At 32.0% G+C, this 25,660-nt stretch overlaps 2 protein-coding genes and 1 non-coding gene across 4 annotated transcripts in view; 2 read left to right on the top strand and 1 right to left on the bottom strand.

Annotated features, from left to right (window-relative positions):
* Positions 1–25,660, bottom strand: part of Flo2 (flotillin-2) — a 704,941-nt gene that overhangs the window by 255,856 nt on the left and 423,425 nt on the right. The window lies entirely within an intron of this gene.
* On the top strand, positions 1,467–1,684 carry LOC148277742 (small nucleolar RNA U3). The gene has a single exon (XR_015823376.1). It is a non-coding gene; the product is annotated as a small nucleolar RNA U3 (small nucleolar RNA).
* Positions 7,539–15,322, top strand: LOC148277741 (glucose dehydrogenase [FAD, quinone]-like). Of its 2 annotated transcripts, none has more exons than XM_088232491.1 (4): positions 7,539–7,625; positions 11,976–12,139; positions 13,181–13,314; positions 13,401–15,322. In XM_088232491.1, the coding sequence occupies exons 2-4, from the start codon at positions 11,989–11,991 to the stop codon at positions 14,973–14,975; spliced, it is 1,860 nt and encodes a 619-aa protein (XP_088088617.1). In that variant the 5' UTR covers positions 7,539–7,625; positions 11,976–11,988; the 3' UTR covers positions 14,976–15,322. The 2 variants fall into 2 exon arrangements, with proteins under 2 accessions (XP_088088617.1, XP_088088616.1); XM_088232490.1 differs by having other exon boundaries at positions 7,576–7,789.

Below are 25,660 nucleotides of genomic sequence, written 5' to 3'. Positions count from 1 at the left end.
ATAATGAATTTATAACCGAATAAGTGTAAGATGTCATATCATGTGCAGTGACGTATAATGACGTATACACGTTAAAATTGGAACCGAATTGAGTGAAAAATACGTTTTGATTCGAGCATCAACTGATTTAAGCTTAAAAAGTCCAAATACATACATATTTTTGTAAAACTTGCCTTAATATATAAAAAAAAAACAAACATTAATTATAGTAAAACAAACAAATTCACAAATAACATCGTTTAGGGATACATTAGGGATTATTCCGTAATACTAAAAATAAATATTTTTTTATAAAAACTAAAATAAATAAAACAACTTTGTTTTTAACCACTAATTTTTATTTTTCACCGACCGGTTTCAAAGCAAACAAGCTTCTTCTTCAAGTCCGGTCGGTGAAAAATAAAAATTAGGGGTTAAAAACAAAGTTGTTTAATTTATTTTATTATAATGAATAACCACAAAGTTAGTGCTTCAAAAATCAACTTTAAAAATATTTTTTATTTTTTATTTATTTATTTTTGAAATCAACAAAGTCATAGTTGTACACAATATGTAAAGAATAACAAGACCAATTACGGGTTTCATATAGAAACAAAAATATAAAAAAACAAAACGTACAGTTCGCTAGGGGTGAAAGGAAGTGGGATGTGAAAATAGGGAAGAAAGAGAAGAAGAGAAAATAATCAGTTAATATAAAACAATGAAAAAATAAATAAAAATGTACATTAATGTACACATACAACATACATACATACTACACAGATATACATACACACACACATCCATACACACTACACACCCATGCATACATATACGCACATGAAAATGCATATATATTTATTTAATTAATAATAAAATAATGAAAACGAATAAATAAAACGATAAAAAAGCAGTTACTAAAAATTTGCTTTTGTGACGTCCCTATCGCAATTTTGATTTATGTTTAAAACAGTATTTTCTTTCGTTGAAAAGATCTATCGTGCTAAAAATGTTATCATATGACGAGCATATTCGATAAATGTATTAATTTTTACCCAGATTCGATTGATAAAATTCGATGAAAAATAAGTGTTTGATGGAAATAATCAGAAAAATCTAAACTAAATATGATATATTTCTTTTTTATTTATTCATATAAAGATACATAATTACTACAAACAAACAAAAAACGTATCCCTAACTCTATGAGGTCAAGAGCCTGTGTTAAGTTGGGATCCAACAGAATGGAAAGTGGAAGTGGATATTATTAAAGAATAGTTACTAAAAATAAAAATGATTACATAAACATAAATTTTAAAACTCGCATACATCTATGAAATGTCTCGCAGACGCAATGCGGAGAAATGTATAAATGGTAAAGGTAAAGTTTCACCAAAAATACCATAGGTGGCGCTTAAATCGTTCGCAGCGCGCTTGCGAAATTGGGTAATTTATTTACATATGCTCAATTTTCTTCTCTTAACGATAGGACTGTACTTCACAGGATCATTTCTGTAGTACTTCCTCCCTCGTCATATTAACTCTTCACCAGAGTGACAAACCGCGATGAGGAGACGTGGCGCGGTCCCTTGAGCGTGAGGCAGGTCTCGGACCGGCTCATATGAGCTGGTCCTTGGCCATCGATGATCGTTCGCCGACTGGTCTTGTACTGGTCGGTTAAGGGGATCGTCGCTTTCTGAGCGGCCCTTTTAAATTTAAACAGTGTTTCACTTTCGTTCAATATGAACGTGAATCAAATTAGTCATACGCCTTATTATGCTAAATTCGTGGACTTTATTATAAAGTTGTACAAGATTCCATCCGATTCAATCTCTTTTTTCTGTAGATAATAGTAATAATATTTTGCTCCCATCATTTAAAAATATGGTCACTATAATGTCCTTTATCATGCCACCGTATTCTTTATTAATATTAAGCTAGGGTTTCCTAGGACAGCGGTGCCCGTATTTTAACGGCCGTAGTGAACGGTGATGCAGTGGACAGCCGTCGTAAAGGTGACTAGAGTGTGGTTTTCTAGGAAAACGGTGTTATCAACACCATTTAACACCGTTTTCCTAGGAAACCACTCTCTAATCACCTTTACGATGGCTGTCCACTGCATCACCGTTCACTACGGCCGTTAAAATACGGGCACCGCTGTCCTAGGAAACCCTAGCTTTAGCCAAAAATGCAGTTAAAGTAATTTTGTACCCAACCTTCGATTTTGCCAATACACCAGAAATTTAATCATTTAAAGATAAACATTTCAAATAAAATAACTTAGCCCTAACTCTGTGAGGCCAAGAGCCCTGTTTTGAGTTGGGAACCAACAAAATAGAAAGTGGAAACATGCATAATTAAAGAATGCTACAAATAACAAATTATTACATAAATTTCCATAAACATCTTGACAGTATGATAGTATATCGCTTGGTAGTACTTGATAGTATATTGATAGTACTTGATAGTCTCCTCCATTAGACGAAATCCTAACTTCTTCTGAAAATCATTTCCTTTTAGAATAAAAATATTTAAACGTTGGGAAAAACTCGGGAGTCAACCACAAAATGCACGGAAAAGTGTCAACTTCATTTGATGGCGAAAAATAAGACCTTTTTTGGAAATGCTACTATTACAGACAACTCGCTATACCTGATTTGTTTTTATTTAATGAACGTTTGCGCCTTTTATCAAACAAACTAGTCTAGAAATATAATTAATATTATTTCTTTAACAAACATGGAATCCGTAGACAATATTTACATTTTTTTTACCCCATCAAACTATTCTGAGGCGTGTTGGTGGATATTTGTATTGATAAAAATGTGACCCAAATTAAATACAAATAACAGCCGCACAATTTATTTTATTTTATTAAATTACCAAATTCCAATAGCTTTATTCCTACATTAAAAAAAACCAAACCTATCTCACATTTCTTGTACCAAATGTGTTGTAATTAAAGAAAAATAATACACATTTTTATAAAATTTATATTTGAAGCACTAACTTTGCGGTTATTCATTATAATAAAATGAATATAAAATAACTCTTTTAACCACTTATTTTATATTTTTTCTACCGACTGGTTTCAAAGCTACAGATATCCTTAACTAATGAATTCTATTTTATTTTTTTAATAGTGATTAAAAAATATTACATTGATCCATTAGAATGATGATCCATTAGTTGCCGTTCATTTTTGCCATATATACTTGTTTTACCATTCTTTCGTCGTCCATTCGTTCTACGTGACCAAACCATCTCAGAGACCCTTTCTTAATCTTATCAATTATACTTGACTCAGATTTACACTCTCGCCTGATTTCATCATTCGTAACATTCGTCCAAGAGATCGCATTTCAACCGCATTCACTCGGCTTTCATCCTTCCTCTGCCAGTTTCATTTCCATACATAAGTGTTGGGACTAAAACTCCGTTGTGCACTGCCAGTTTAGCTTCGATTGACATATTTTTATTAGAAATTACTGTGCTTAGTGCTCCGTTCATTTTGTTGTCCGCATTCACTCTCCTTTCAACGTCTTTTTCTACTCTTCCATCTCTTGAAAACATGCTTCCCAGATACACAAATTCTTCTACTTGCTCGAGACATTCGTTGTTTACATTTATTATGCAGACAGTAACCTCACTATCCCTTTTAAATACCATCACTTTTGACTTACTTTCGTTAATCGCCAATTCGCTCTCCATGCATACATCATACATTCTAGAGACTATTTGCTGCAAATCATCCTTGCTGCTTGCTAACAAAACAGCATCATCAGCATACAACAAGCAGCTTACTGAAAAATTATCCATTTTTGCTCCAATACCCATACATTCTATCTCTTTCATACAGTTGTCCGATTTAAAACATATATTATTCCTAAAAAGACAATTACATAGAGTAACATAAAATAAATATAATGCAGCTTATTGAATATTATTTTTTTAATTTACAACCAAAATAATTCAGATGCTGATTTTCAATAGAAAGTCTGATCATTCTGGGTAGATGTGCCTGGAAATCATAATTAATTTTATGATGACCGAGAAACAGAATTTCATTATTTCTGAGTCTCTTTAAGGAACACAGTCGGGACTTAAAAAAATAATTAAATCAAGCATTAAACATGCATGTTTTACACACAAAATAACGGTATTCATCGTCATCCGGACTCAGAAAAAAAATCTTCTTCAAGACAGTTTATTTTAATGTGGTACATACTGTTAAGTAAATAACAGCATGTATCGATACTTAACCTAACATCAAGATAGAAGATATTCAAAATTAGAAGATTCCGATTTAGAACAAAAACCAAACAACATTTTTGACTTGGCATAAAATCGGATAAAAAGTGGTTGGAATCGTCGCGCGTCGTGGAAAACATTGTTATATTTTATAGTTCATTTTGTCATCCAGTGCCAGAAATTGAAGAACATTCCGATTATATTAAAGATATTCCATGTTCCTATCCTTTCTCAAATATTCCCCAATCACAAAACTGAATGAAATTCGATTTTCATTTACAATCCGCCTTTTCGTTAACACATACTCTTAGTATTAAAAATATAAAATTATGATATTCGATTTTTGGGTTTACTAGGTGCTGTGATGTTGTTTTCTTTTAAAAATTGTGTATACACTTCATAAAATTGATTTTAAATTCTAGAATCATGTAAACAAGTAATATTTTGCACAACTTTATGTTAATTTATGTAACATTTGTAGTTGTTTGTACCATCCAACTAAAACTCGATTAACATGTAACAATCGGTGTTAACTGCGTAAATTAATGTTACTATTGCTAAAACACTATTTTTAACATCAAAAAATGCTATACCTATCGATATAATTTGTTGAAAAAATTAAAGGCGAGATTAAGTGTCTCAAGAATCTTGGTTTGACTTTGTTAGGAATGAAAACATAGGAGAACGAATGATGCGGAGTGTCTACTGTAACAAAGCGTATTGATCTAATTTCAAAAGAGAAAAATTGATAAAATGCATTCCATGCGAAAAATTGGCTCATGCCGTAGAGGTAACTTTGATTTTATTAGTCTCTGCCGTAGTTCTTGTATGTTCAATACACCATTTTAAAAAAAGCGTTATGAATGTCAATATGTTAATAATAATAATTATTATTATGAATAACTTATATAGCGCCATTTTCGTAATATTATACTTCAATGGCGCTTTACAAAGTGATTATATAAAGATTAAAATTTAATTTTTTAATTTTAAAAAAATAATGTACTTTGTCACCACATGCTAAGAATTTATTCGGGCTATGTATAGCGTGTGAGCTCGCCAATATATATGACAGTAAAAATTTTATTGTCTTTGAATTTCCTAGAGTTTTAACCATCGAAAAAAAATAAGATGGCAAATCAAATAAACAGACAATGGAAATTTTATGTGTATTATTTTAATAGATTGTTTATAACAGAAAAATACATAGAGAAATATGCAATTTTTTTTGAAATAAAAACAGTCTAGTAAATTCGAATAAATAAAAATACGCTTTATATTAACAATATTAATTAAAATGCAAAAATAACATTGAATACTTGAAAAATAAATATTATTGAGTGTTACAAACATAATCTAAAAAACGGATAGCGATTAAAAGTAAAAACTATCTTTAGTTTGATTCTTATAGCGATAAATACATAAACATTATAAAACAGGAATTATACAAATACAAAAATAATATTGTAACTAGGCGGCTACCTACACGGTTAAATTTCGAAACACCACGCAATTTCTTATCTCGGCTACGCTATGTAAAATGAAAAAAAATATTTAAATTAATAATTTCATCACGTCATGAAGTCGCCCCTGGGTAGCGCCTGCTAACGTCATCAACAAAAACATCCTCGTTTTAATTACAATTTTTCGGCTAAGCCATGAATCTCTTTTTTTTAATAATTTCTCACGTCACAAAGTCGCCCCTGGGTAGCGCCTGCTAACGTCAATCAACAAAAACATCCTCGTTTTTATAACAGTATTTCGGCTACGCCATGAATTTCTTATAAAAAATGTCAAAACGTCACAAAGCCACTCTCTGAGTGTCGCTACTGACATCATTTACAAAAACATAATTATTTGTGCTTTTTTCAGTTACGCAACATTTTTTTTTTAAATACACTTACCTAACCGATAAAATACTATTAGTAATTAAACCAAGGTGTGCTTTAAAGTTCCGTATGGCCAAATAATATTATTTATTATTAGAATATTATTGACATGTAGTTCAAGCATTGCTGCATTCACGTTGCTTTACTTCTGAGAGCTCAACTGCTATGTTTTTCTATGGTTATGTTTACTGTCATCTGTCATGTATTGGCGAGCTCACAGGCTATACTTACGCCATTTATTCAAATGATATAGAGAACAAGTGGGTTTTAAGTTTCTTCCGAAACATCACTTCACTATCACAGTTTCGGATTTCTGCTGGGAGATCATTCCATGCCGTAGGGCCTGCGACCGCAAATGCACGTTCGCCGAAATTAGTGCGCTGTTTGCGTAGAGGAATAATAACTTTTCCTTTCGAAGTAGATGTAGCTGATCTAAGCGTAAGACGTCTGTCAGCTAGTTCATCTGGAATGCAGAGTTTTCTTAGATATTCTGGAGCAGAGTTGTGCAGTGACTTATACAAAAGCCAACAGAGTTTGTATTCCACCCTCTGTGGAAAACGTAGCCAGTGCAATTTCCGAAGTAGTGGAGTGATATTACTGAACTTAGAGATTCCAAAAATAAGTCTCGCTGCGGCATTCAGCACAGACTGTAGGCGAGTCATTTTATTCATTGGTAGACCTGCGTAGATACCATTACAATAATTGACTCTAGACACTACAAACGCATTTATTAATTGACGGGCGGCATCAACTGGCAAATTTTTGCGTATGCATTTAATCTATCTCAGCTGGTAAAAGCATGAACTTATCGTTCTACCAATTTGAGCGTCAAGAGAAAGGTCGGAATTAAGGATGACTCCCAGTAGTTTAACGGTGGGTAATGCGGTTATGCGGTTAAAGCGGTTAAAGCGGTAAAATCGATATGTTCATTATCTTATTACGCGTCCATGTCGCTAATTTTTTTTTTTTTAAAATCCGTTATTGAATAGTATTTTCAGCATTTTTTGAGAGCCAATCTCCATTTTTACTTAAAAAACAAAAAAATGTCTTGTAAAATTTGCAAAATGGTCCATATAACATACAAGAACGAGGGCAATAAAGTAGTGTTGCTTTAATGGCTGATTTAATCACCCTACCATCTTAATGCATTACTATTTCGTAATAACTTGGGTTGTCATTTTAGTGCAAAAATAATTAATATTTCAAAAACGTAATTTACTATATTTTTTTTCAAATACATACTTTTTTAAGTATTCTAATAAAACATTATGCCTATTACCGGGTACCCGATATATAGAACTCTTTTTTTCTGAGAATTTTCGTTTAATCGAAGTCTCATCGGTCCCATCAAATTCGGCTAAACGGGACTGGAGTGTATATCTATAAAGCGTATTATATGTATATTGTATTTATCTAACTTCAGATAGCTGACAGACAAACATCGACAAATTTAATCTTAATTCAGTCAGACAGTCAAGAGAGTCAAGTGTTCAGAAGCATTCATATGTAAGAGTCGTGTTAATTAAAACTTAGAAATTAAAAAAAAAGAAAATATGTAGAACAATTTTTGTGGAGTTTTGTGTTGATTTTGTGTTGATTAAGACAAAAACTAAACATAAATAATAAAAAGTAGAAAAACATAGTAATCCTAATAAAGAAGTGTATTTAAGGTGAGATACAAAATGTTAAATAAAGAATATTAAGAGGATACGCAATCTGACTTTTCTACGTTTTTTTTCTTTTTCTGTGTACTTTTTGTGCCACCATATTATGCTTTTCTTACTGCTCGATGTATTTTATTTTTTGTAAATTTTTTAAAATCTCTTTTATGTTGCTAGACTTCCATTCGTCCATGCGCTTTGTAGCTGCAAGATGTTTGATAATATAAGCTTTCATATAATACATATTAAATTTATAATAAAATTATTTCAAACACAATCTTTAACAGTAAATACGATCTAGATTTCGTTCAAATTACCCATGTGCTCTGTAGCTGCAGGACTAGTTGTAATCTGGATTTTATCTGGAAAGGTTTTTTTTATTTTTTATTTTTAAAAATTAAAAAAAACTCTTTAAGTATTTTTTTTGTAAAATGTAAATGGGGACTAGATTGTAAGCGTACGTGCGCTCTGTAGCTGCATGACATTTTGTAGTCTAGCTCCTATGTATGAAACGAAGAACTAAAATCTCAACCGCCTATGCGCTCTGTAGCTGAAAGACGTGTTGGGATGTTTATTGTATGTGATTTTCCACAAAAATAGCGCTATAAAAATTATCCGGAATAAATAAACGTATTCCCGTATTTTCTTCCTGGACACACTTTAGATATTTTTTGTGATAAATTGTTTCTTATGGGAGATAGAACCATATAAAAACCTTAAAAGCGCCCAGTTTTATTTGCCGTCTTCGGACGCACGGTATATAAAATTTGATCAATATTTTTTAAAAACGCAAAAGGTACCTACCGACACAGAAAATTTTATTTTGATACCCCTAAAAAAAAACCAAATCGGGTCAGTTTTGATGTGCGGAAATCGGGCGAACCTCGATTTTGTCGATTTTATTTGGCCATAATCAGTCCGACGCGACATGCAGTTATCTATCTATCTACTATCAAATATCCAAATTTAGTAAATGAGGTCTAGAATTCCAACCGTACATGCCCTCAGTAGCTGCAAGACTTGTTGTAATCTACTTGTAATCTATTTTTGGCACATCATTAAACATTTGAAGTCTTATCATCCCGTAAATAAAACATATAATTACTTCAGATAACACTAGGCAATCAACCGTTTAATAATTTCATTTCTCGCAACTCAGATAAATAATTAAACGAAGAAATTTCTTCGCACTTCATTGATAACATTTTGTGACAGACATACAAACTTAATAAGAATATAATTAAATATTCTTATTTTAGTTGTAAAATTTCTGGTCTTAACCAAATATTTATTCAGTGAGATGCACATAATAATAACTAAAAACTTAAATACTAAATGTTATTAAATATTTGTATAAACATAACTACTTACTGACTTTTCTATGTCTACCGGTTTCGAGACGCACCCGTCTCTTCGTCAGGACACCAACTAAACCAACATGCAAAACCCACAAAACACCTTCTCTATAGTTGTTGCACAAAAATATAAAACCAACACGACATGCATTTCAATAAGCACGTGTACTGATATTTTTTTTTGTACTTATTTTTATTTAAGAAGATAAATCTGAACAGAAAAAAAAAAAAATAAATAAATAATGAAGCCCACTAAACCGCGAAACCAGCTTGTCAGCAGGTTTCTTATTTTTCCTTTACAAAGAAAAACGTTAGATAAATTATATAATTTCAAAAAGTAACATAAACATTATTAGGAACTAAAAGCATACGTATTTTTACACAAAATTTAGGAACAAAAAAATAAAATAGATGATTGTTAACATAAAATAACAATAAATATAAAGCCTTGTTACATATGAACCATTTAATATTTTTTTCCTTAAAGTTTTATCAACATTTTCTTTTAAGATCTGCTTAGGAATTAGAACAAACAAGCAAATGGATGTCGTGTTGGTTTTATACATTGAGTGCATTTTTGTCATAATCAGTGCATGTGCTTATTAAAATGCAAGTATTGTTGGTTTTATATTTATTATAGTGGGATTTGCATCTTGGTTTAATTGGTGTCCTGACGAAGAGACGGGTACGTCTCGAAACCGGTAGATATAGAAACATCGGTAAGTGGTTAACTACAAATACTGAATAACATTTAGTAAAATGTTTGACCACAAAGTTAATGCTTTAAATATTAACAATAAAAACAAAAATTGTAGAAAAATGGTCACACAGCGATCAAATTTTGAATTCAAATACGACATCTGGAAATAACAAATAAAAAACATGATAACAATTATATTTTGAATGCAGATAATAAATAATCTGTGTCCGCTTCTTACCAAGTAACTAAGTGATAAACTTCCAACAGTTGTAAATCGTAAAATGCCACGAATATGCCTATTTAGTACGGTGGGTGTTTTTATGAGAACTTATTTTCAATGCCCGCAGATTCGGATCAATTGAACGAAATAAAAAGGCAAAAATAAAATAACTTAAATAAAGAACTTGCATCGATTCGAGCCTTGTTAAAACACTTAGAGCACCGGCCGAATACACTTAGAATTTACCCTGTGCCCGGCCCCTTTTTGAGAAATTTCATGATTTGTGAAGGGTTTCTTAAAAGTGTCATAATTATGAAAATACTGAGTTAAATCAATTCAAACTTCTCATATTTATTTTAAACAATTTAATAAGTCATTTTTGTATGATAGTTTTGACAACATTGGCCTTTATGGAGAGCCACATTGCAATGTTCGCACATATACTGGGTCTCACTCCTTTTTTGTGCTTTGTATTCTAGAGCCCGGTAAACACGTGATTATAATAACCACGCGTTGTGTCCCGGTCCCGTGTTTTCGCGTGGTTTACCAGCAGAGAAAACGCAGTAATAAAAGTCACTAGATGTCAATAAAATGCACTTTTTTAGACAGCTGGTAAACCACGTAAAAACACAGGACCGGGACACAACGCGTGGTTATATAATCGCGTTTTTTATTATATAAATAAAAGACGATTGATACTTTAATCCACAAATTTGGAATGCCCAGTGACCGGTTTCATCGCTTTCGCGACATCTGAAAAGAGTTCAGTGAATTTATACAAGACTGAGGTAAAGATAGAAAATTTAAAATTGTATGAAAGTAAATTAAATAAAATTATTTTATCTTAAGGATCATTAACAAAAAAATTTTGGTCTAACTAATGAGTTGATAAAATGCTATTTAAACGAGTTTAAGAATTTTATTTTTAGTGTCCCATCCTTTGTGAATGTGATTTTTGTCAAATATGATTTCTGAAAAACAAAGGGTAAAAAGTCATTAGTAAAAATATTTTACAATGGAGAATGCACGTGTGTTATCTGTTCATTACAAAATTCTACGTCGGGTTTATTTTTTCATCTATTCATTTCAAGAATTTCTAGTTTGTCAAGTGGCCTTTAGGTGCAATATGAATTATTTTTACATAATATTTTAAATCAAAGGAATGTTTATTTTCTGTTTAATGATTGGCAAAATTTGAATTATCTTTATTATGAGACTATGATCGTATGTGCTCTTTTATGCGTGTTTTAAAGGATCTACCCGTTTGGCCTACGTAGCATGTATTTTTACAGTCGTTACAATTAAGAAGGTAAGTTCCTGAGTTGGAAAACTTATCTTTTTTGTCTTTCGTATAAACCAACAAATTAGCTAAGGAATCATTATTGTAAAAGGCTGCGGTGAATTTATTTTTATTTATTATTTCACACTCACGGAGGGTGGGACGCTAAAAATAAAATATTTAAACTCATTAAAATAGCATTATATTAAATCATTAGTTAACCCGAAAAAAAAATTATAATGATCCTTAAGATAAAAATAACTTTATTTAATTTACTTTCACATAATTTTGATTTCTCTATCCTTACCGCTGTTTTGTGTACATACATTGAACTCCTTAATGTATACCAGTCTCGAAAATGTCGTGAAAGCGATGAAACCGGTCACTGGATATTCCAAATTTGTGGATTAATCACTCGTCTTTTATTTCTATAATAAATTACAATGAACTTCCATCAAGAATTTTAACTTACAAACTTAAATGTTTTATATAATCACGTGTTTACACGGCTCCGGGATACTCTCACTTCTACACTACTCTCTTCGTTAAAAAATTAACCATTTATTATGATAGCTAAACGTTTTATTATTAAATAAATTAAATACATAATAATGCAAAAAAAAAAAAAAATTCTTAATCAGATTTCATACTGGTATGGAGTGTCTGAACGTGACAGGAAGTGCCACTGGAGGAGCCTTCGGCCCTCTGCTCAGTGGAGCCCTAGGGACCCTAATGGCCGCCAGCTGCCTGTTAGTGGACCCCGGACAGTGGCCCCCCGACAGGGCGGAGCACTTCCTCAACAACGGTGAGCTAAACTGAATATTGCTGCTTAAACAAATACTGAAGATTGGAAACTAGATGCGAAAGATAAAAACAGATGATCATGTAAGCAAAGAAAAAAAGCTTGATTAACATTATTTTTCTTGTATAAACAAAAATCAAAAAATATTTTATTGCTTAAATATTACATTATCATACACCGATAATTCAGATAAGTGATATCGTGTGTTGTTCGAGAGTCTATTCAAGCGTAAATTACCAAAACATACCTTCGGCATGATAACCCAGAAGCACACTGTATGTGCCTAAAAGTTTATTATTAAAACACCCTTTGCTGCTTTGTCGAAATTCCTCTTTTCGTAAGCCTAGCAAATCAAAAAGAAAGAATAATATTAATATATTAGAAAAGTCATTAATGGATAAAAACACAATGTTGTGGATTGACAAATTCCTCTTTTAGATACTATTACAATCAACGTTCGCGTATTGTCAAACCTTGTTTTATTGTTGACATTATATCGTATTTACTGCATTTTGTGGTTACCTACCGTACTCGTATTGTATGGGACTCGTCGCACATTATTCATTCAGTTTGTATCAGTTCAATTTTAAAATAAAATGCTCTTTTTTCAGAATACGGTTTTGAAATTTAACATACTTTTAAAAAATACAATTTATAACATTTCTTGATTTAAATTTTAACAAAAAGGTTTCAAACTTTTTACCAAGCTCTTTACTGTACCATTTAATGTAATTACAAGTTTTAAACAATTATTTTTTTATACTTACGCACACACGCACCCTCTCCCTCATTCATTCACGCATACACACATTCACATACACATGAATACAAACGTCACACACATACAATTACGCAAACTCTTTTCTTATATATTATGTGTCATTAGATTTAGAGTGGATTTTTTAAATTGGCTCTAGTATTGTTAATATATTTCTACTTATTTTGTTTGTGTAATAGCTGTAAAAATCCCAAATAAAATCAAATAAAAATAAAATAAATAATATATTATTATCGATAAAGCATAAAAAAAAAATCCATTTTCAGATGTGCAGGAATTTGATTTCATCGTGATAGGAGCTGGATCAGCTGGTTCCGCGGTGGCCAGCAGACTGTCAGAAGTATCACAATGGAAGATTTTATTATTAGAGGCTGGGGGAGATCCACCAGCAGAGAGCCAAGTAAGTTTTAAACGAATGAATACAAACAATTACATTTTCTCGCTAGTATTTTCTAAGTTAAAAATACATTGTTTTTTATATTCCAGATCCCCCTATTGTTTTTTTCAATTCTGAAGTCTGAAGTTGATTGGAATTACGAGACTGAAAAAAATCCAAAAGCTTGTTTAGGAATGCAGAACCAAAGATGTTTCTGGCCAAGAGGTAAAGTTCTAGGAGGCTCCAGCGCAATCAACGCCATGATATACATCAGAGGAAATAAAAAAGATTACGATGACTGGAAAATGAACGGAAACGATGGTTGGGGATACGAAGATGTACTGAAATATTACAAGAAAAGTGAATATATAAACGATGAGCGTATCATTAAAATAAAAAACTTTGAAAAATACCACGGAATTAGTGGGTACTTAAACGTTGGAAGTTACGAAGGTGCATCACCTTTTGGGAAGACGATTCTAGAAGCACTCGGTGAATTAGGGCACAAAATAATACCAGACCTTAATGCGGATAATCCTTTAGGTTTCTCGAGTGCTCAGGCAACAATAAAAAATGGAGTAAGACATTCTAGTGCGGCAGCGTATCTACAGCCAGTAAAAGAGAGAGGCAATTTGCATGTTTTAAAAAATGCGCAAGTAACCAAAATTGAAATTGACAAAGAAACAAGGCGGGTTACGGTAGTTAATTTCATGGTGAAAGGAAAAAACGTCTACGCGAAAATTAAAAAAGAGGTCGTTGTTTCCGGCGGAGCTATAAACTCCCCACAAATTCTGATGCTGTCAGGAATAGGCCCGAAAAAACATCTCAAAGATATGAATATAGACGTCATAGCGGATTTGCCAGTAGGCGACAATTTGCAAGATCACGTCATGACTCCCGTATTTTACAAAATAAAAAAAGTGAATCAGCCTGATTTTGATTATTCAAAAGAAGTCATTAAATATATGACAAATCGAAGTGGGGCGTTGAATTCAATCGGTACTATGGACACAACAGGATTTTTAAGCACAAAAAAGGATTCTCCTTTTCCAGATATTCAATACCACTTTCATACTATGCCAGCGAACACCCCAGACCCAACAAACTTTCCTAGAAACAATGGATACGACGATGAATTCGTGCAAATCTATGAAAATTTAAGCGTAGATGCAGATTTTATCCATGTATTTGTAATAGGACTAAAGCCAAAATCGAGAGGCTCGATAAGACTTAAAACCAAGAATCCGCTAGATAAGCCATTGATATTCGCAAACTATTTTGAGGATGATGAGGATGTTGATACATTGCTGAGGGGAATTCGCGAAGCTGAAAAATTAGAGGAAACAGAGACCTTTAAACGAATTGGGGCTAAACTTGAAAACGTCGGTTATTCCGCATGTGAGAAATTTTTATTTCGAAGTGACGATTACTGGCGGTGCATGATTCGCTACACAGCGTCTACATTATATCATCCAACAAGTACAGTCAAAATGGGTCCGTCGTCAGATCCCGAGGCTGTAGTCACTCCGAGACTGCAAGTCAAGGGTGTTAAAGGTCTGAGAGTTGCGGACGCTAGTATTATGCCTGACATCATCAGCGGAAACACCAACGCTCCTAGTATAATGATTGGAGAAAAAGCAGCGGACATGATTAAAGAAGACTGGTTAAAAAAAACTGAATTGTAAAATGAAGTTCAAACGTTATTATTTAATGGATAAGTGAATTGCGATTCATTCGTAATTGAAAAATGATAGCTTTATTCTTTCGAATACTTGACAAACAAAATTTGCATCTAATGTGTACTAAACACTATATGAAAATCTGTCTTGACTTCAACACTTCAATACGTCAATTAAAGTATGAAGACGTTTTACCCACTAGCTAGCCTTGGGCTTTTATTTATTTTAGAACATAGATACATAAAATCTTATAAGTTTTTGTCAAAAAAAGAGATTTAAGGACAAGTGCATTACAACATTTTTTGAGGACGTATTAAATCATTCACAATTATTAATAAAAGAATTGGACACAGTTTTAGTTCTCAAGTTATTATAATTAAAACAACCCATTTTCTCTTCAGTATGGAAGTGAAACATGGAACTGGCGGAGGAAGAATCAAAGCATAGTCAACGCGGTAGAAATGCGATTTCTTAGTCCAATGTGAGGGAAATAAATGTATGACGGGTAACGAATGGTGAAATCAGGCGAGAGTGTAAATCTGAGACAGCTATTTATTTATTATTTATTTATTTGACGGACTTATGCAGTTTATTCTAACAAATACAATTTCTAAATACAATTTCTTATAATAAATACAAGGACTAATAAATTAAAATACAATTAAATAAAATTAAAGCTAGGACAAAAAAAAAATAATTACTACCTCAAGACAAGATCCGGTCTATCTTAGTGAATTTTTAAATCTATAAAGACTTACACCAAAAAAGTCCAGATCTTGTCTCGAGTTTACAATATGACACAATCGGGACATTGGTGCATGCAAGCCATAGTTTGTGCTGTGTTGATCGAGGAACAGCACATTATTATTTCGCAACCGGCGGATCGGAACATTGAATGCCACTTGTTCTAGTAACGATGGTACATCAGTTTGGCGATTCAGCAAATTAAACATAAATATGGAGTCAATGTTATTTCTACGTTTTTGTAGACTAGAGATTTTTAACATTGACTCCATTTCTCCGTAAGTGTAGTCTCCCCTCTCGAGGCCAATCATCCATGCCAGGCCAGTTATAACTGATCATATAAAGAGAGGGTCACTGAGATAGTTTGGTCACGTAGAACGAATATATGATGAAAGAATGGTAAAAAAAATATTTTCATATGTAAAGAATAAATGGTAACGTAGGACGATGACAACCAAGAAAGACGTGGCACGATCAGATAAACCAAAATCTTATGTCTGGTAATGTCAAAAGCAGACACAACCGAAGAGCATGCATGACAGGACGTATGAATGTAAAAGAAGCTAGGAACATATGTCAGGATAAAAATTTGTGACGGTCTATCCTCTCAGTCTAACCTTTCAGGAAAATGGCGTGATGGCAGTAATAGTATCATCATTCAATCAGGCCTTAGTGGACGAAATTAGCAGACAAAATGTTTCAAAGAAGGAAATCATTTTTGGAAAGGAAATACGGCTCACGACTTCATGACCAGTCATTGGCTGGTTTTAGTGATAACTTTACACACTGTGTAATATTAACCATTCTGCCTACGCGCGAACATTCACATTTCCTGTTGACTTAAGTGTAGTAAAAGAGCGGAAACCTTTATTGATCTGAGTGAGATTAAACTGGCTGAATAATAAATCCCTTAATAGGCAATACCTGAAAATACATTCATCTTTTCATACCAGTTAGTTAAATCTCAAGTATTTTTGTGTGCCTAAATGTTTGTAAACATATAGCTGGATTTTACCCTCTTGTTGCAAAAGAGAAGAAAAACATTTTTGAAAAAAATCCACACATAATTATACGCAGTATTGTATCTTTATATCTATAAAGCATAATGATAATTTTAATTTTATACCCGTCATGTAAAAGCCCTAAAGGTGTATACAGGGTGTTCTTTAAACCCTGTCACATCCGAAACCACGATGATCAGTATGAGCAAGAAGACATAGTGGCACATTAAAATAAATTTTTAGAACGAATGAAGTTTTAAAAAATTAAATATAAAAAAAAACAAATGGTTGCTAACTTCTGCAGGAGAAAAACGAGAAGGGGGAGGGGGGAGTCTGACACACCGTTAACAGCGCCCCCCTCGCTTCTCCCCTGTAGAAGTTAGCAACCATTAGTTCTTTTTAATATTTTATTTTTACAAATTTTCTTCGTTCTAAATATTTTTAAATATGCCTATATGTCTTCTTGCCTATACTGATCATCGTGCTTTCGGATGTGACAGGGTTTAAAGAACACCTTGTATAGATAATAAATAAATTCATAGTCATATTTTCAGGTTAATCTTTTAAAAAATTGGCAACTACTGTTAGGTAGCGTCGTAGCTTTGACAAAATAATACGAACTAAAAAAATATGTAAATCTCTTTCATACATGAATGAATGAGTAATTGCATGTGTTCAGTGAAATATATTTTTTTGCCGAATTGTTGAGGGCAATACTTTACTTGCTATTAGAGCTGGGCATTACGTTTTCTTTTAAAGGTAGCAATGACAATTACCGTTTTACAAATTAATCTGTTTTTTGAAGAGATTAAAAAAATAACAGTTTAATGCAGTGTGCGACCATTTTTGCATTTCTTTGAAGCGCAGTTATTTTAAAACGGCGTAGGCTCACAGTTTTTTTTTTAAAAAAGTGAAGTTTTCCCGTTTCTTTAAAATGTTTTGAAGGCTCCAACTAGTTATGACGCTGTTTCAGTTTAATTTGCTCTTTCGTTGTGGTAACACCTTCAGTTTTTGTTATTCTTTTATAACGGTTACGACTTCGTGCTGTTCAAAATTTCGTTTTCAAGATACGGATCGACTAGGGCACGGGACTGCGCGGCGTGGGACGGAGTGGAGACGGGCCGGGGAGATTTCACGCGCACATAAGTATGTACTTCTTCCTTGGGAGATTATAATACGAGTAGGTAGGTATTATGGATAAACATTTGAAGTAAGGGCGAAACGCGGTACGGAGTGCGGCGGGGCACTGAATTTTTCACGCGAAGCGAAATGTTTTTTTTTATGAAACGATGAATGAAAAAAAACGATTTAATTTATTTTTGTGAAACTGTTTTAAGTGTTTCGGAGGGGTAACTGTTTTAAAACAACAGTTACTTTTTTTTCCACCTTTACTTGCTATATCTTAGATGTAGTAGCTATAAGTATTGGAGTAACAAGTCTATTTAATTTATGTCAGTTACATAAACATAATTTAAATTAAGAATTTTAGTGACTACTCGAATCAAATTTAACGATTGACTTCTATAATGAATTGATGTATTAAATTAAGTTTGTGTAAGTTCTTAGTTCATGCTTACAAATATAGAGAACCTTCAGTGAACTATGCGTGTCAAGATATTTGACACTTTCTCCATTAAGTTTAATACCAAAAACCGGATATTAAAACTATTCAGAATGACGAGTGGAGTTGCATCACTTTACTTAGTCACAACAGGTGTCGTATTATCGAATATCAAACAAGTGAAGTGATTTATATTGTAAATAAAACAGTAGATATTACTATTAATTGATCAGTCTTGAAGATGCCAACTCGAGCGATAGCGCTTGTTGGTCAATAAACAAAATAATAAAATCACAACATTCTGAGTTTGTCCAAATGTTTATTATATCAATCTTTAAATAGGATTCATCGAATCTCTTTTAATCGTCAATAAATAAATTATAATTGTAAAATATAAATTAATCAAATATAAATCATTAAAATAAAAATCAATACTAAGTCAATTAAACCTATCAAACGAATTTAATTAAAAAACTAAAATCAATAAATTAAAATCAATACTCGCCAATCTAATCGGAAGACCATAAAGAAAAGAAAACTTGAGTACTTTGGGCATGTGATGAGAGGCGAAAAATATAACATTTTACAAGTCATTCTACAGGGAGGATTGAAGGAAGACGCAGTGCAGGTAGAAGGTGCATCTCTTGGCTTAAGAACTTGCGCGACTGGTTCCATTGCAGCACTCAGTACTTGTTCAGGGCAGCTGCCAACAAAGTAAGAATCGCAACGATGATTTTCAACCTCCATCGGGGAGAGGAACCATAAGAAGAAGAAGAAGCCAATCTAATGCCAAGCTGTCTTGTCCTGGAAATTTACATCGACTCTATAGTAGCTCCTTTCAAACAGCCTGTGCTTGACAAAATCTTTCGATTTTTTTGTTGGCAAAGATAGAATTTCAAGAGGTACCTATTGTATAATCGAATGCAGTTTGAGGCAAAAGAATGATTATTTTTTTGCAGTCTAGTGGTGGGCACAACTAGCATATCTTTATTTCTAGTGTTGAACCTATGGAAATCTTTGTTTCTTCTAAAATCATATTTTTTTTATGCACGTACATCAATTTTCATAGGTATATTGAAATGTGACTGTCAATATATTGATTTTTTAAAAACATATCTCTAAGCGATTCTTAGAGACTTATATTGTGAATTGTTCGAACAACTTACTCTCTTCTGCAGCACAAAAGCAGAATCAACATCTGCAGCACTTCCCCACAGCCGTATACCGTAAGACATAACGCCGTGGAAGTAACTGTAATATGCCAATGTAGCTGTTTCTACGTTGGTAAGATGTCAAATCTTTTTAACATCGTAGGCTGCAGAAATAAGTCTGTTCGATAAATTAGCTATATGTGGATCCCATTGAAGCTTAGAATTTAAGTTTATAACCAAAAATACTGTGGTTTCCACAAGATCCAGTTCTTCGTCTTTAAGTTTTACATTAAACAAAGTTTGTTTGACATCACGTGTCACAAATCTAATACATTTAGTATTTTTTTCATTTAATAATACATTTTTCGAATTAAACCAATTTAACACCATGGAGAGAGCATTGTTTATGTCGTCAATAGCCGATTGGTGTCGTTTTACTTTGAAGAGAATCGATTCGTCATTGCTGGTTTAAGTGGCCACTTTACACACTGTGTAACATTCGCCATTTTACATATGTTTGAACATCCATATTTCTTCCATTACAAAAAATAGTGATAAAATTTCACTTTTTAAAACGTTTTTGAAGTAATAAAGGTCTATGAAAGACTCTCCCGTAATAAAATAAATATTTTATTACTTATTAGAGGCATAAAAAATATTTTTAAATTAATAATTTTTAATTCCCAAAAAAATGGCCATTTCATTAGCCACGCCCCTAATACGTCATGTTTCATGTTTATTTGTTTCTGACCATTTAAATTTGTTAAGAACATTGTCACGAATCTTGACCTCACAACTATCGAGGCCAAACATGTCGCGTTTTTCTAGTAACGTATTAAAAAAAAAAACTCGAATTTATGTATGAAAACATTTCTCCAAAATATCCAGATTGATTTTGAAAATACTATTAATTATTTTAAGTCAATTTCATAGATTTTCATTGGTATTCGTAGTATGTGATATTGTCCTGGTTCACATATAGGACAAAGCGGGAGAGCAATTAAATATAGACTGAAAGAACATTTAGCATCACATAGATTAAATAACGATATATCAAACTATGCATCACATTTAAAAGGAATTGAAACAGGATTTTGACAATCAAAAGACACGAAAAATTTACATATAGAACATAAAGTCCAAAGTTAGATATATTAGAAATTTTAGAAATAAATACGATTTAAAATAATATGGATAGAATTTTAATAAATCAGCAGACAGAATTTAAAAACTCACCCTTATTTGCCCCCTTAGTTTGACCGTGTACATTGCAATAAAACAATAAATATTTCAATACAATAGAATCCTCCATTACAGTACACGGCTAAAACATGTTTTCAATAATTTGTCCCACTCTGTTTCATTAAAACACGTGTTGTATATCTTTCGACTTATTTTTTAAATGTACCTACACAGATAATATTAAGTTTAATATAAATTATCCTAGCACTGTACAATATTTACCAGTCTGAAGGTGCCCATTAGACGGTTAAAGCGCTGATTGGTCAAATACATAAGTAAAAGTGTACCAAGTATTTTTAATTGGTAAGTTATATTAAATTTAAGTTATTATATCATCAAAACTCAGAGGCTTAGTGTATTGAGTTTTTGTAAGGTGCCAGGATTCACACGCATACATGTGGTACTGGCATAATAATCGGAATTTCGATTTGACCGAGTTATATAGTTATGCCTAGGCATAACATAATAACAAGTTTTTAAGTACGGGTCTAGAAGTATTTACGAATAATGAATGCGAATTGAATATTTTTTAATGAATAAAGTATTGACATTTCTAAAAATATTTATGTATTTATTTAAATCTTCAAATAGTTAGAATAAGTTCTTTGGCGGACTTATTGGTAAAATAAATATCTTCCAGTCAACTAAAAAACAGACTGGCCGAAAAAAGAATTGATCAAAATTTTGTACTAACAGAGTAAATAAAAATATATGAATAAACCTAATAAATTAAAATACCTTTCCATCCTTATAAATCTTTGGTTGACCCTTCACCCGAAAGTACATAGGTGCTGTGTTAATTAGATTTTAGCATACCTAAAACAAAAGAAAAAACACACATTATTAAAAATATTCTCAACAAATATAAAAATAAACAAAACACTTTTTGTGATTTTAATTGTAAATTTAATTTTATATGAACATATTACAACAAGGAGGTAATATAGAAATCTAGGCATCTAAAGGGCTTATGATCTGTCATTGGCTGGGTTAAGTGGCCACTTTACACACTGTGTAACATTCACCATTCTGCCCATATTTGAACATCTATATTCCTTTAATTCTTTCATCTGTTGATGTTTGTGAAGTTAAAGAGCTGAAACCTTTATTAATGTTATTTTTTCAATTTCTATCCTTCTTCATGGACCAGGTGGATTTATAAGCCCTGTAGATGCCTAGACTTCTATATTAACTTTCTATTAAATGTTCTTCATCTCTGTTGTAATATGTAAATATAAACAGCTCCCCAGGGAGTTGAATCCAGTCCTTGTCTACAAAATTTGGACAAACTCAAAATATTGTTGATAAATATTATCGATTGAGGCTAATGTTATTAATCGAGGCTAAATCTTTCAATAATAATTTATTTTATTTTAAGTTACTTTCAATAATAAATTATTTTATTTTAAGTTACTTTCAATAATAATTTATTAAAATGTGCGAGCCTTATCTCCCAATAAAAAAAAGCGGTTATTTTTCGTTTTTTTTATGTAAATATCATTTGATATATATTTTGTATTTTAATACAAATTTTTGACAAAGTCTTATGACCAGTTTGTTTTTTGGTCAGCTGAAAGATATTGCTTTTAGCAATAAGTTCGTCTAAGTACTTATTATTTTTACTTGAAGAAAAAATAAAAAAATACCGACTAAATGATAAAATTTGAGAAAACAAATTTGAAAAGCACCTATCTACCATTTTCCGAGCGTGGTGGTTCGTTCGTTTTTTCTGTTTTTTTAAACCAAGTTTTTCAAAAGCTTACCTCATCTTAAATAACAAATAGCACGTCACGTAATCAGAAACATACGGATTATTTAACGAGAGTTGACACCTCGTGTATGACATTCTAAGAAGTCATTAACTCATAGGATACTCTGGCACCCGATCACCCGGGGATCATCAATCATGGAGGAAATACCAGAATTCGTCGTTTGTATGGTTCTTAAGAAAAGACAGTTCCAATTCAAAGTAAAATTACATCATCGGAAAGAGATTAAACATAAGTTCTAAATATGCGACGAGTTTAGGCATTAAAATAGTAACACTCATCAGACAGGCCCGAAACAGTAAACCGGATCATTTGCGTAAAAAATCAGTACTAAGAGCGATAATAATCGATCAATAGAGATGGAAAATATTTTTGAGAAGGGAATAGCTTGCCCATCACATCACATACCCCACACCGTATCTGAGGACATGAGTCTCCTTGGCAGTGCCCACATACACCAGTAGCGAATGGTGATTTTATTTACAGGTAAGCTGTAAAAAAATATCATATATTTGTACCTACATAGGAGGTACATAATATAATATAAGTAATATTTACTATGAATTCATATTTTTATGTGGTTCTGTGTGATACAACAACTCTCGTCCATGAAATCAACTCAAACTATGTAACTTCGTGATAAATTATATTATATGGATATATTATCCATTAATTTGATATATAATTCATTAAAAAATAAATAAAAAATACCATTATGAATTCAGTCGATTTTAGGTATTCAATTAAAATGTTAACTGGCCGCATTGTTCTAGTAATTAATAGTGTTAAAAACAGCCGCGTGGAGTGCTATATGTCCTGCAATATGACGCATGAAAGTAATTATAGTTTTATGTCAAAAGATCTCAAAGAAAAATGGTTCTAAAGAAACGATGTTTGAAATACTGTTTTCCAAATCAAGAATCTTCCAATAATAAAAAATTATTTTAAAAAAATAAAACTAAAAAAGATACACAACCTATAGAATAGCTATCGAAATGAAATTATTTTTAATCGTCAAAGGAGAAAACGAGTATAAAAATATTTTTTTTATTTACTTTTTCTTTTTTCAATCTGTCCTTTCACTTTAATTTCACACTAAAATAATTCAAATTGAGTCCATTCAATATGATGCTTATACCAAAATGTCAACTTTAAAACCTTCAATCATTTTTACGGTTCAATAAAAAACTATTGACTAGTTATTCTTTTGAAAGTCAAACTTTAATTCCGTCCATAAAAATTATAGCCGTAAAGAGCTATATAAACCACCGTAGCATTAGGGAGAGGTATTCCAGTAGACCTCCGTTTATCCAGATCGTCATCAGGAAACGAAAAATAAAGATCTTATTTTGAATTTGAGATGAATAAGTCATATACCAAAATAATATCAAAATTCCTAAATTCCACACAAATCATGATTAAAATAGTGTTGTTTTCGAAGGATATTTTATTTTTGTTCAGTTTCTTGTACACACGTTTCTTTATATCACTGTTGTTATTGGCTTAGGCCGTATATTTAATAAATATAAATAAATAAAATACACTAAATGTCCTAATAACTTATTTCGGTTCTAGAATTAATCTCTATGCAAGAAATATTTCATTTGATTTAATTTCTCCGCGGACAAATTGAAGGTTGGTAATTTTGTTTTGACAACTCGATTTAAAACTGTGATACAAAACATAACTGGACGATTTATGTGCGTACAAGAAGGTTTCTTACTTAATAAATAAACAATAAAATAGGAAGATGCAAACGTGACTAGCCCCGTGTAAAAGTGTATCATTTTGTAAGGCGAAATACACAAAAACCATAAAGACAATTTAGACCTTTCAGATTGTGCCTTCGAACAGATTACGGTGATATTAAAAACAACAAGGCTCGGCAAAAAAGGACTTAACGTACATAAAGAGTTGAATGATAAAAAATATGAAATGGCATGGTGTTTTCCATGCGTGGTGCTGTATTTCATTCTTAACTGTTCAATTCACTTTCACCGTGCAGTTCAATCTCTCACATAACTTAGTGCTGGGGTCTTTTATCGATACAGTTAGCAATCGATACGCTACGAACGTGCATTCCTCCGTTATTGAGAAAGAGCACGCTGATCCGTCTAGCCGGGCATGTAATATCAGTATGTAGCCTGTGGCTTTACCAGTTTCGATCGTGTGCTCCGAGGCACAGCACTACGACGCGCACTGCAGCAATAAACAATAAAGGAAACATCGAGAAATTATTTACCGCGCTTTTGCGTGACAGCCCGCGCAAAGTTGTCGATTTCCTTTTGCGACGTTCAAACTTTTCAAATTTTCGCGCGAAGTGGCGAGTGAAAAAATAATTAAGAGGTTCCTACCATATGCGAAAAACGGGGTTAAAATATATAATAATTAAAACTGATTTTTTTCGTGATTTAAAACAAATATGTTGTGTATTGTGACATGTTCACGTGTATTTTAAGTGCAATATTTCTATAAAATTAATAAATTAACAATAAACAATACAAATTTGAGCGTGGATTCCGTGAAACTTATGATAATTCAATTCTAGCGTTGAAAGTGAAAACAATATTGTGTCATGAGAGTTTCATTGATCTGAGCGAAACGAGTCAAGAACCCACGTTAATAAGGTAAATTAATTAATACAGAAATAATATTGCAACTGCTTTTTAGACTATCGTAATTATCATAACGATGTCGATGTTAATTTTGAATACTCGAGTTCCTAAGTATAGTAAAATACTTCACAGTATATAATACTTCTTTTTTTGAAGAAATATTTGCGTTCTGATTTACCCGAATATTTCATTCATTCATTTTGGGGCCATTTTCAACGTGCTGTAAATAACTCGGTATTTAGAAATGGACAAGTTGGGGTACAGTGGGGTTCAAACCTAGGAACTCTGATCCGCGACTCCACAACCCGAATAATATTTTTCTTCAGAATAAAAATATCCTAAGCAATATTTGCACAGACCGTTCTTTATTAATGATTTTGTATTTATTCCATTTAGTACTTGATTTTTTTCCTACAGTTTTTTTTCTAATTTTCAATATTTGCATGCTCGGGGCCCCGATTTCAAGGAAAAGTTAACAGTTATCTTCAGCTGTCTATAAATTGAAATCAATTTTTTTATACGAAAATGTTTATATGGTACGAAAATTTGAAGTATCTTCGTTAGCAAACTGTAATTAAAAACTTTTTTTTTTTTTTTTTTAATATAAA

This window comes from Micrasema longulum, unplaced genomic scaffold (genome assembly GCF_059751315.1).
Source record: "Micrasema longulum isolate JH-2025_06_02 unplaced genomic scaffold, ASM5975131v1 h1tg000987l, whole genome shotgun sequence".
Taxonomy (NCBI): Eukaryota; Metazoa; Arthropoda; class Insecta; order Trichoptera; family Brachycentridae; genus Micrasema; species Micrasema longulum.
The sequence above is the reverse complement of the archived record's forward strand: the minus strand, read 5'-3'. Positions and strand labels throughout refer to the sequence as shown.

What these genes read in the sequence shown, in the direction of transcription:
- LOC148277741 (XM_088232491.1), top strand. Translation starts at nt 11,989, where the DNA reads ATGGAGTGTCTGAACGTGACAGGAAGTGCCACTGGAGGAGCCTTCGGC. An exon ending in GGAGCACTTCCTCAACAACG is followed by an intron (nt 12,140 to 13,180) that starts GTGAGCTAAACT and finishes ATCCATTTTCAG; the next exon opens with ATGTGCAGGAATTTGATTTC. An exon ending in ATCCACCAGCAGAGAGCCAA is followed by an intron (nt 13,315 to 13,400) that starts GTAAGTTTTAAA and finishes TTTATATTCCAG; the next exon opens with ATCCCCCTATTGTTTTTTTC.